Below are 10,636 nucleotides of genomic sequence, written 5' to 3' on the forward strand. Positions count from 1 at the left end.
TCCTCAGGGCTCCGTACTGGGATTGGCACTGTTTAATATCTTTGATGGTGACAGAGATAGCGGGATCGAGCGCACCCTCAGCAAGTTTGCCGATGACACCAAGCTGTGTGGTGGGTCAACACACTGGAGGGAAGGGATGCCATCCAGAGGGACCTGGACAGGTGTGAGAGGTGGGCTCATGTGAACCTCATGAAGTTCCACACGGCCAAGTGCAAGGTCCTGCATGTGAGTCAGGGCAACCCCAACCACAAATGCAGGCTGGGAAGAGAATGGATTGAGATCAGCCCTGAGGGGAAAGGACTTGGGCGTGTTGGTTGACAAGAAGCTCAACATGACCCAGCAATGTCTCCAGAGGAGACCATGAAGATGGTCGGGGGCTGGAGCCCCTCTGCTATGGAGCCAGGCTGGGAGAGCTGGGGCTGCTCAGCCTGGGGAGGAGAAGGCTCCGGGGAGACCTTAGAGCATCTCCCAGCACCTACAGGGCCCGGCAAGAAGCTGGAGAAGGGCTTTGCACGTGGGCACGTGGTGACAGGCCAAGGGGGAATGGCCTTAAGCTGAGAGAGGGGAGATGCAGATGAGCTGTGAGGCAGAAATTGTTCCCCGTGAGGGCGGCGAGGCGCTGGCCCAGGCTGCCCAGAGCAGCTGTGGGTGCCCCATCCCTGGCAGTGCTCAAGGCCAGGCTGGATGGGGCTGGGAGCAGCCTGGGCTGGGGGGAGGGGGCCCTGCCTGGGGCACGGGGTGGGTCTGGGTGGGCTTCAAGGTCCCTTCCCACCCAAACCATTCTGTGATTCTATAAAAACCTTCTCAAAAATACCAATAAAAACACACCCTTTGCAAGGAACCACTGTCAGCAATTCTCTTGAGAGCCAGGAATGCCGAAGCACAAAAACATGCCTTCAGACATTTAAAACAGCATCAATAAAAGTCAAAGCACAGAACATCATGTACCAGACAGCTACAGCTTTCATCAAATGGGTGCCACCAAGGGGTCTTGCCATTGCCCCCTCACCCCATGCTCAGCAGCCACCAACCACACAGGGATGTGTAGAATACACAGATGCCATACGGGCACACCTGACCCGGGACAAAGCCAGCCCTGACTTCACCCACACAGTAGAGTGTACAATACAGGAGACAAAAATATTAATCCTTTCTCTGTAAAAATATCTAGACGCTGCCTTCCTCACAAAAAATGCAGTATCCAGTAGACATAAAACAAGCTATCATTCTGAGGTGCGAAAATAAAATGTCACTACTTGCTTTAGGTACACAAAATGGTAAGTACATAAATTCATGTTTCACAATATGCGAGAGAATAATAGCTGGTTCCTTTTCTTACAGAAAATAACACCTTCTAGTAGCTGGAGCTCACAGCTGTTAAACTATGTGCATTGCCATTCACCAAACTCCAGTGCCTCATTCCTTTATCTTTGTAACATTGCTGATACATTGAGAAAACAATTATATCATTACTGATAACTGTGGAAGGCAAACCTGCCATTAAGACAGGCTTTCAAAATGAATGCAGCCACGTGGCCTGCAAAAAGCTTATTAACTTCTCAGTTTCAAACCACTTAACTAAGCAATTTGCTCTTAGTATTTTTATTACTCTTCATATTAAGTGTAAAGATTATATAGGACATACTTCAAGCACTACCGTAACGCTTCCGATTACGGCTGTAGGGCACCGGTGTCGCCACCCTGCAGTAACGCCATCACCACGCACCCTTCTCTGCACCAGCTCTAGAGCTCACACACGGCCTGGGATGTTACTGGATCACAGCATCGGGCACATCAGTCAGAAATAAGATTTCAAGAGGGATGGGAAGATTTGGAAAGACGGTTGGGGGCCTTCATGCTCTCCCCTGCACCTCTCCCACCCAAAGGGGAGCTCAGGGGGGTTCTGAAGAGGTGGCAGCCAATGCTGCTGGGGGAAGGGTTGGATCCACCTGAAGGTCTCCTGAGACAACATGCTTGTGTGGGCATATATTGTCCTGGAGGCAGAAAATCTTTTCTCTGCGCTGCTTACAGACCACAGATGTGACACCAGGCTGGGAATGCCCTTGTTCTGCCAGGCATGCTTCCCTAACCCACTGCCAGGTACACTCTTGCTTTACATCTGAAGTACTGTGCTATAAAATATTTTTTTAAAGATTGCAATATTGAAAAAATATTTTAAATATTTCAGCGTTTCGCACAAATACATAAATAAACAATGGGCTGTTGCTCCCTTGCACAGAACACCTCCTTCATCATTATGCCTGTCCTTGAAAATATGCTTGGAACAGTGCCTCCTGTCTGGGAGCACAGCTCGGCTATTCCCCGTGGCACCCCAGGAGGAATGCATCGATGTAATGGGGTTTTGCCCATGGCACTCTCGTTTCTGAGAGCTGCTGAGTAGCACTTCAGTTGAGCATCGGGTGAATCTGGCAGGAGGAGAAGGCAGCTTACTGCAACGGCTTGCTAAAACATCAAAATATGGAACCAATTTGAGTGGTTCAACATGTTTCAATACAGAACAACATTCACTGCTAATTAATCAGTCTGGCAAATGAACCCAAAAAGTAAAGATCTCTTCCAGCACACTCTAACTGAATCTCCGCATTACTGGCAAAATGAAAGAAAACTTCCAGTGCGCTACACAGTTGCAAAATAAGAACTACTTTACAGGGCAAAGGCAAGGTAAGAGGGGCTCTGCTGTCAATCGAAGGGACGTTATTGCCATCTAAGAAAGAAACAACTGACAGCAAGCCATTAACGATATCCTAACTCTGAACTCAAGAATGTATGTTAGGGTTTTAAACATCAGTAGCATTCTACTTCTTAACCTTTTCTATGAAACAACTGCTATTTTAAAATACCATCGTAGCACCAAAATAGAGATATTCCACTTTACTGCAATGTATTTTCTGTTCTTTCCCAAATATAAAGCTTAGCTCTTTTGTTAACAGCTGTGACATACCTGAGTTATGCAGATTAATGGAATTTATTTCACAAATACTGCTGCGCATAACTGAGGCTTAATGAGATGATGGATCAATTGCTCTTCTCTACTGACAGCTGTCTACACAGACCACACCAAACACTTGGAAGCAGCAGCCACTGGGAGAGTCATACATGAACTGTGTCAGCAATTTCTTGTTTGAAAACAAACCAAGTACGCTGGGAGTGGCTGGCCCCATCATTCCAGAAGTTGACAACCAGTTATGGAATAATCAGTTACAATCTTCTATAACTACACATGGTCTTTTCTTTCTTTAAAAGTAATTTAGAGGATGAAATGCACTTTGCCATCAAGGTTCAGATCAAGTGAGAGATTTTCAGCTGAATGGAATGAAACCCTTACTTTAGAGGAGAGGATGGCTCACGCATGTCTGAGAGATGCATTTAAAAAAAAAAAACAAACAACAACAACAAAAAACAAAAATCAGGTAAATGCTTATTATTTATGTCCTACTGACCTGGTATCAGCTGAGGTGCCAACACCACTGTGGGAAGAGGCCTGGAGGCAGCAGCTGGCCTGGCTATAGCCATAGCTACTTGATTTGTCATTAGCAGAGGTTTCTCATTTCCCTGGAAAAGCCTTGATTCCTCAGGATGTATCCATGCTGAATCCAGAGCAAATGCATTATTCAAGTATATCTGTCCAACACAAATAAATAAAAGAATGTTAAGTTTTTAGATATAAAATTCAGAAATAAAAGTGAAAATAAAGTATTTTTAACTCAATATTATAGCACACACAGTGTCTCAAGTTGGGGACGAACATGCAAAAATAGATTGATTTCTGCTCCATCAGTCTTATAGACGGAGTTTAGCTGAGCATCTAAAAATGAACTGGCTTTTAACATGACGAACCAGCTGATGCAGCATCACAAAAAACCAAAAGAATCAGCTGAAGACAATCGTGTCCCAGACACAGCTACTCTGGAGCATCTGCAATTTAGAGACCTGGGTCACCTTCTGAACAGGAGACATGGGGGTGAGGGAGGGAAATGGGATAAAGTCACAAAGCCACATTTTAATTATGCAGCCAGGTGAATATACAGATGTAGGGAACTGTGGGCGGGATGAGGGCACAGGACCACTAGTGACACCCGGGCACCAGGGACATGGCAGCGCGCAGGGGGACAGTGAAAGTACCAAGAAGAAAGGGAAAATGAAAAAATCTTATCATCACATCCCATAGCAAGATTAAAACATTCTACTCAGCGTAATAAAGATTTAATATTAAGATATTTTTGTCTTTTTAAAACTTCAGAAAAAGTGAGGATGCATAACCGCTGAAGTAGCCTCCTCCATCAGCCATCCCTTACATCCCAGCTACTGACCTTTCACATGCCTTCGCAATTCACAAACCCCTAAAATTTTACAGCTTATATACTTTAGCCTTAAAAATACTTAAACATGCCAAGACCAGACTTACTTTGCAGTTCGGTAGCCTTTTATCGATCCAGTTTTTCCCAGCATGAGGAGGAATTGTAGATGTGTACACAGGTGGAAAAACAGGAACGAATTCCACGTTCGAAGGTGAAAATCCTATGACTGGAGAATGAGCTCCAAATATCCACTTAGGGGAAGAAAGTGGGAAGAAAAGTTAACAGAAGGATTTCACCCTGAGTAAACTGATGCTCTTCATGATTTCCTAATTACATAAAAGATAAGTACAGATAATTTCAAATGTGTATCCTCAGTCCAGCGACCATTTGTGTTTCTTTAGGCATTATACAGCGAGCGACACGTGGCACTGACATTATAAACTGCTTTAGAGAGCCAGGAATCAGTAGCCTGGCAGTGAAGCAGTACTTGGCTAATGGCTGCTAGTCGCCAGGGAAGCTTGGGTTTTTCTCTGCTCAGACAGCATCTCACATACAAAACAAAAACATCACTAGAAAGTGTTTTTAAAATCCGTCTCGAGGCAAATGAGAACCAAAGGAAATGTCGGAAACGTTATTTTATCTTAACTTAAATCCGTTTGGCAAATGGGTTCCCACAGTAAAACCACCTCTGCAGTTTATTTAAGTGGTCTCACACTGGAGAATAATTGATGTTACTGTTTCATTAGACCCAGCACTACCTATTTTCTCCCTCCCACTCACTCTGCTCCCAAACCACAAGAGACGCTCGTGTTCGAATAAAGCTGGAAATCATCACATGAAATCGAGCAGATACTACAGCGCTCACCTCTCTGTTTTATTTTCACTTCTGTCTAGTAAAAAATACAGACACAAGGCAAAACTACGAGTACAGCTTCCGATCGCTCCGCTCTGACTGGACAAACACTCCAGCAAGCCGCTTTTACTGTTTCAAGCAGCCTTGCGACAGCAATTAATAATTGAAATATTCATCAGGAAAAGCTCTGATGAGACAGATCGGTTCAACTGACGTGACTTAAAACTTTAGCCTTTAGGAATATTGAAGAAAAAAAAAAGAAAAAAAAACAAACCACCCGACTGTACGGGCTCTGCTGGAGTGTTTCGGGGCTCCCCCTGCAGAAGACGCATCCTGCCGCCGGCGTGTGCCGGGTGCCGGGAGAGCCTCGCCGGAGGGACCCGGGACCCTCTCCCAGCCCTGCCCGCCCCGGGGGAAGCCTCACGGCCGGTGTTAGAAGCCGGGGGAAGCGCTGCGCCCCCCCGCACGCCGTACCGCTGCGGCGGCTGCCCGGCGGGGGAGCGGAGCCGCGCACCGTGCCCGCAGCGCTCGGTGGGGCACAGCCCGGGGAGGGGGGGGCGGCCCGGAGAGGGGGCGTGGAGCACGGACCGGGGCGGGGGGGAGCACGGACCGGGGTGCAACCGCGGCCCCGCGGGGTCCCGTCCCACCGGACCCACTCCCCCGGGCGCAGCCCCACCAGCGCCGGGCCGCGCGGAGGGCTCCCTGCCCGGGGCTGGCGGTGGGCTCCGGATCGCGGAACCGGGGAACTCCCCGCCCGCCACCGCGCCCTGCCGAGACCCCCGGCCCAGCCCGCGCCGCCCGTACCTGCCCGTGGAGCAGCGCGGCCCCGTGCTGGTCGGCGGCGGCGAGCAGCGGCAGGAGCGGTTCGCAGGGGACGCGCCAGCCCGGGGCGGCCCGCAGCAGCGCGGCAGGGGGTGGCGCGGGGCGGCGGCGCCGGCAGCAGCAGCGGAGGCGGCGGAGCGGGGGGGAGCCCCGGTGGCAGCGGCGGCGGCACCGACCCTGACGAGCCCCGCGGCGGCCGGGACCACCCAGGCCCAGGGGGGAGCCGGGGGCTCGGCGGGGGCCCAGAGCAGGGGCGGCGGCCGCTTGGCTGCGGGAGCCGGCAGCATCCTACATGGCACGGGGCGCGGCGGAGCCCGGCCGCCCCAGCTCCGCACCGGCGCCGCCGCCGAGTGAAACTCCAGTTCGCGGCGGGGCGCCGCCGGCAAGCTCCGCCCGCCCGGGGGGGGGGCAGCGGGCGGGGAGCGGGGCGGGGGCCGCGCTGGGGCCGCCCCGGGGGGGGGGGGGGGAGGCACCCCCGTAACCGGCCCGGCCGCCCCCCCCCCCGCCGGAGGTAGTGATGCTTTGGTGTGGGGGTGCACCCGGTAACCGGCCCGCCGGCTCCCCGAATGAGGTAAGGATGCTTATGGGGGCGTGCACCCGTTAACGGGCCCGCCGGCTCCAAGAATGAGATAAGGATGCTTTTGGGGGGGTGCACCCGTTAACCGGCCCGGCCGGCCTCCGGGGCCAGCCCGCCCCACAGGCACACCCCCCTCCGGAGGCAGAGCTGCTTAAGGGCGGGGGGGGGAGGGAGGGGGGGGGAGGGAGGGGGGGGGGAGGGGGCGGGGGGGGGGGGGGAGGGAGGGGGGGGGAGGGAGGGGGGGGGGGAGGGGCGGGGGGGGGGGAGGGAGGGGGGGGGGGGGAGGGGGGCGGGGAGGGAGGGGGGGGAGGGGGGGGGAGGGAGGGGGGGGCGGGGGGGGAGGGGAGGGGGGGGAGGGGGGGGAGGGAGGGGGGGGGGAGGGGGGGGGAGGGAGGGGGGGGGGAGGGCGGGGGGGGAGGGGAGGGGGGGGAGGGGGGGGAGGGAGGGGGGGGGGAGGGCGGGGGGGGAGGGAGGGGGGGGGGGAGGGCGGGGGGGGAGGGGGGGGGAGGGGGGGGGAGGGGGGGAGGGAGGGGGGGGGGGGAGGGGGGGGAGGGAGGGGGGGGGAGGGGGGGGGGAGGGGGGGGAGGGAGGGGGGGGAGGGAGGGGGGGGGCGGGGGGGGGAGGGCGGGGGGGGGAGGGGGGGGAGGGAGGGGGGGGCGGGGGGGGGAGGGGGGGGGAGGGAGGGGGGGGGCGGGGTGGGGGAGGGCGGGGGGGGGGAGGGGGGGGGGCGGGGGGGGGGGAGGGCGGGGGGCGCTCTTTCAGGCGTCATACCGCGTCGAGGTTTTTTCAGCAGCGCCTGGAAGAAAGGGCTCTTCTGCCGGTGGGTGAGTCACGGCTCCCCCCTGGGGTCTGGGAGCTTTGGGGAGGTGGCGGGGGGACCAGGCGCTGAGGAGATGCGCGGTGCGATGGAGCAGGCACGGGCACGGGGGCTCTGCCCCCCCTCCCCCACCCTGCGCAGGGAGCGCGGGCAGGTTCTCTAGGGGAATCGGCAGTGGGCTCAAGCACCCCACGGCTGCCCCTCAGATGGGGCCCTTCCCCTGTCGTCGATAGGAATAACACGACTTTGTGTGCATCCAGCAGGAAACAATACCGTTGCCATCACTGCTGCCCGCAAAAAGGTGTTTTGGGGAGCCCAGCACATCGCTGAGCTCCACACCTCCTGCTGCTTGCTGCTGGGAAAGTGGGGAAGAGCCCAGCTGCCCCTGGCACAGCCACCAACTCTGCCACATGCTGTCCTGCTGCCCGCTGCTTCTGCCAGGCGGGGGAAGAAGCCATTGGTCGCTCCTCATTAAAAATTAAGCTTTAACTCTTGGTCACAGGTGACCTCTAGCAGTTAGGGGTGAGCCATCATACTTGGTGTAATGAGTCGAGGGAAAACAAGCACTGACCTCCTCTGCAAAGCATAGAATGATAGAATAGTTTGGGCTGGAAGGGACCTTGAAGCCCACCCAGTCCCACCCCCGTGCCCCGGGCAGGGCCCCCTCCCCCCAGCCCAGGCTGCTCCCAGCCCCATCCAGCCTGGCCTTGAGCACTGCCAGGGATGGGGCACCCACAGCTGCTCTGGGCAGCCTGGGCCAGCGCCTCGCCGCCCTCACGGGGAACAATTTCTGCCTCACAGCTCATCTGCATCTCCCCTCTCTCAGCTTAAGGCCATTCCCCCTTGGCCTGTCACCACGTGCCCACGTACAAAGCCCCTCTCCAGCTTCTCGCCGGCCCCTTCAGGTGCTGGGAGCTGCTCTAAGGTCTCCCCGGAGCCTTCTTCCTAGGCTGAACAACCCAAACTGTCTCAGCCCATCTTCACAGGAGAGGTGCTCCAGCTCCCTGATCATGTTTGTGGCCCCTTGATAATCTTTGTAGTCTCCTCTGGGCTCGAGAGCAGGTCCCTTCTCCAGCCCAGCTCAGGCAGTCGTAGGGTAAGCCACGCTGGCAGGGCAAGGAACTCATTTGCTTGCAACCTGTGGGCTTGTTTCTCCTGCCTTCTCCTTAATACATTCCACGGCTGAAAGGAGAGAGCTGAGCAAGCCTCTTCTAGCTGCTGACAGCATCATAGCTTCCAGCATCTCCAGCAAAAAATTAAAGGCATGAACAACATTAAAATGGGCTGAGCCTGAGTTCACAGAACATACGAATGCTTCAACTTTATGGCTTAAAATCATTGCTTATGTTTCTCTGCCAAACAGCACTGTTCCAGCTCTCCATCATAGCAGCACAACAAGTGCTGCGCAGTGAGAAAAGGCAAATATCGAGCTGCACCGGTCCTGAGTCTGCAAATCCCCACAGTCCCAGAGAGCCAGAGCACAAAGGAAAACGTACTGCAGGTGATGCAGCTGTACATAGGCAGACAAGGGGCTTCTCAAAACTGTCCAGAAGAAAGTCAAAGGTCTCAGAAATTAATCTTCTCTCTCTTTTATTTGGTGTGCAGAGGAATTGGATCTCCTGTGGCAGTGAATAACCTTAGTAAAGGCAATTCCCAAGAAGTTTGAAATCAAATTATTAGGATCTGTGGATAAACATGAGATCAGGGAAATATATTGCTTATAATTATCCTCAGATTGATACTGGGAAATACAGATTTGAGTAATCTAGAAAGTGACAGAAATCAGATAAAGAGAAGATCACTGCTAACTATTTTAGTGCTAAGCTATTTGTAAAACTCCAAAGTCACTTCCTGGTAACTGTAACGGAACAGAGAAACACACACACAATGACAACAACAACAACAACAAAAAAAAAAAAAGAAAAAGAAAAATGGTTGTTTGCTATGAAATGCAGTGGTCCTTGAGTAGTCTGGTTTAAATGCAATAGTTCACCTGTAAAATGCTGAAAATACCCGCAAAATTTCTTTTTTATTATGGCTGAAGATTTTTTGTGGGGAGGAAAAAGGTTGGGATAGATTTTGAAGAAGTTCACCAACTTCTTTAGTGTCTGGACAACACTCTTGGTCATACAGTCTAGTTTTAGGTAGTCCTGCGAGCAGCAGGGAGTTGGACTCAGTGATCCATATGGGTCCCTTCCAACCTGAAATATGCTATGAATCTATGAACTGTTTGTGTCCATCCACCTCCACATTCCGCAGCGTACCCCTCCCGTGCCTGTGCACCCTTGCCAGGTAGCGGGGGATACTTACAGCTACTTTTTCCCAAGGTACACAACACTGACAAGGCTACTTCTTCTATTTAAGGTCCAGAAGAAAGGTTGTTTCTTGAAGGACTTTATTCCCTGTGCTGAAACCATGACTAACATCAGCCCATTAAAATCAGCAAAGGCCAGCCTAAATCCAGCATCTGCGTAACTATTTAAAGCACAAATCAGTGTTGTTATTTAGACCATCAAAAACACTGATTAAAAGATGAAAATAATTATAATTTCTTAGCAGTGGGTAGGCTTACTAAAAACTTTCCTAAGTTAGATGGGAAAGTCTGTACGTGTAATGTGGCTTCGGAAAGTCCCAGCTCGCTCAGGTCAGCGGGGGTCAGAGGAGAGTTTCTCATCTGAAGGACATGTTATCACCTGGCGGAAGGGGGTCACACACAAGCATCAGCTGCTTTTTTGCTTAGGCTTTCTTTACCTATACTTCAAAAAATAACAACATAGTTATTGTTGCCTTCCTCCCTAGAGCTGGGGAAGTATTTGGGTGTTTCCCAGGCTATTTGTGTGGCAAGTTTAAGACAAGTCCATACACAGGATGCTCACCGTGGTCCAAGCTCAGCACTCCCAGGCTGCGGCCAGGCAGGGAAAGGGTGATGGCAGGGGTGAGGGGTGATGGGCAGGAATGAGGGGTGACAGCAGGAGCAAGGGGTGATGCAGGAGCGAGGGGTACCGGCAGGAGCGGGGGGCTGCATCATCCACCAGAGACAGGCAATGTATACTGCCAAGGCTCTGCTTTTCCCAGCCAGCCCAGAGAGTGGCAGTGATGCCGAGTCCAGCGCCGGCGCGGAGATGGAGCCCAGCGCAGTGCGCAGCGATTGGCATCATCGGGACGATCCCCAGCTCGGGAGCTGGGGGCTGGACGGCGTCCCCTCACCCTGCCGCGCTGGGTGGTGGCTGGGTGCTCGCCGGCTCTGA

General features: G+C 53.6%; 1 protein-coding gene across 1 annotated transcript in view; it reads right to left on the reverse strand.

Moving 5' to 3' along the window:
* Positions 1-6,331, reverse strand: part of TCERG1L (transcription elongation regulator 1 like) — a 104,512-nt gene extending 98,181 nt beyond the window's left edge. The window contains exons 1-4 of the mRNA XM_056352818.1: positions 6,164-6,331; positions 5,977-6,095; positions 4,427-4,570; positions 3,462-3,642 (exon numbers count right to left, since the gene is read on the reverse strand). Coding sequence (XP_056208793.1) covers positions 3,462-3,642; positions 4,427-4,570; positions 5,977-6,095; positions 6,164-6,281 — 562 coding nt within the window. The 5' untranslated portion in view covers positions 6,282-6,331. The remainder of the gene's footprint in view (positions 1-3,461; positions 3,643-4,426; positions 4,571-5,976; positions 6,096-6,163) is intronic.
* Positions 6,332-10,636: the final 4,305 nt, after the last annotated feature.

The sequence above is a fragment of the Falco biarmicus genome, chromosome 9, assembly GCF_023638135.1.
Source record: "Falco biarmicus isolate bFalBia1 chromosome 9, bFalBia1.pri, whole genome shotgun sequence".
Classification (NCBI taxonomy): domain Eukaryota; kingdom Metazoa; phylum Chordata; class Aves; order Falconiformes; family Falconidae; genus Falco; species Falco biarmicus.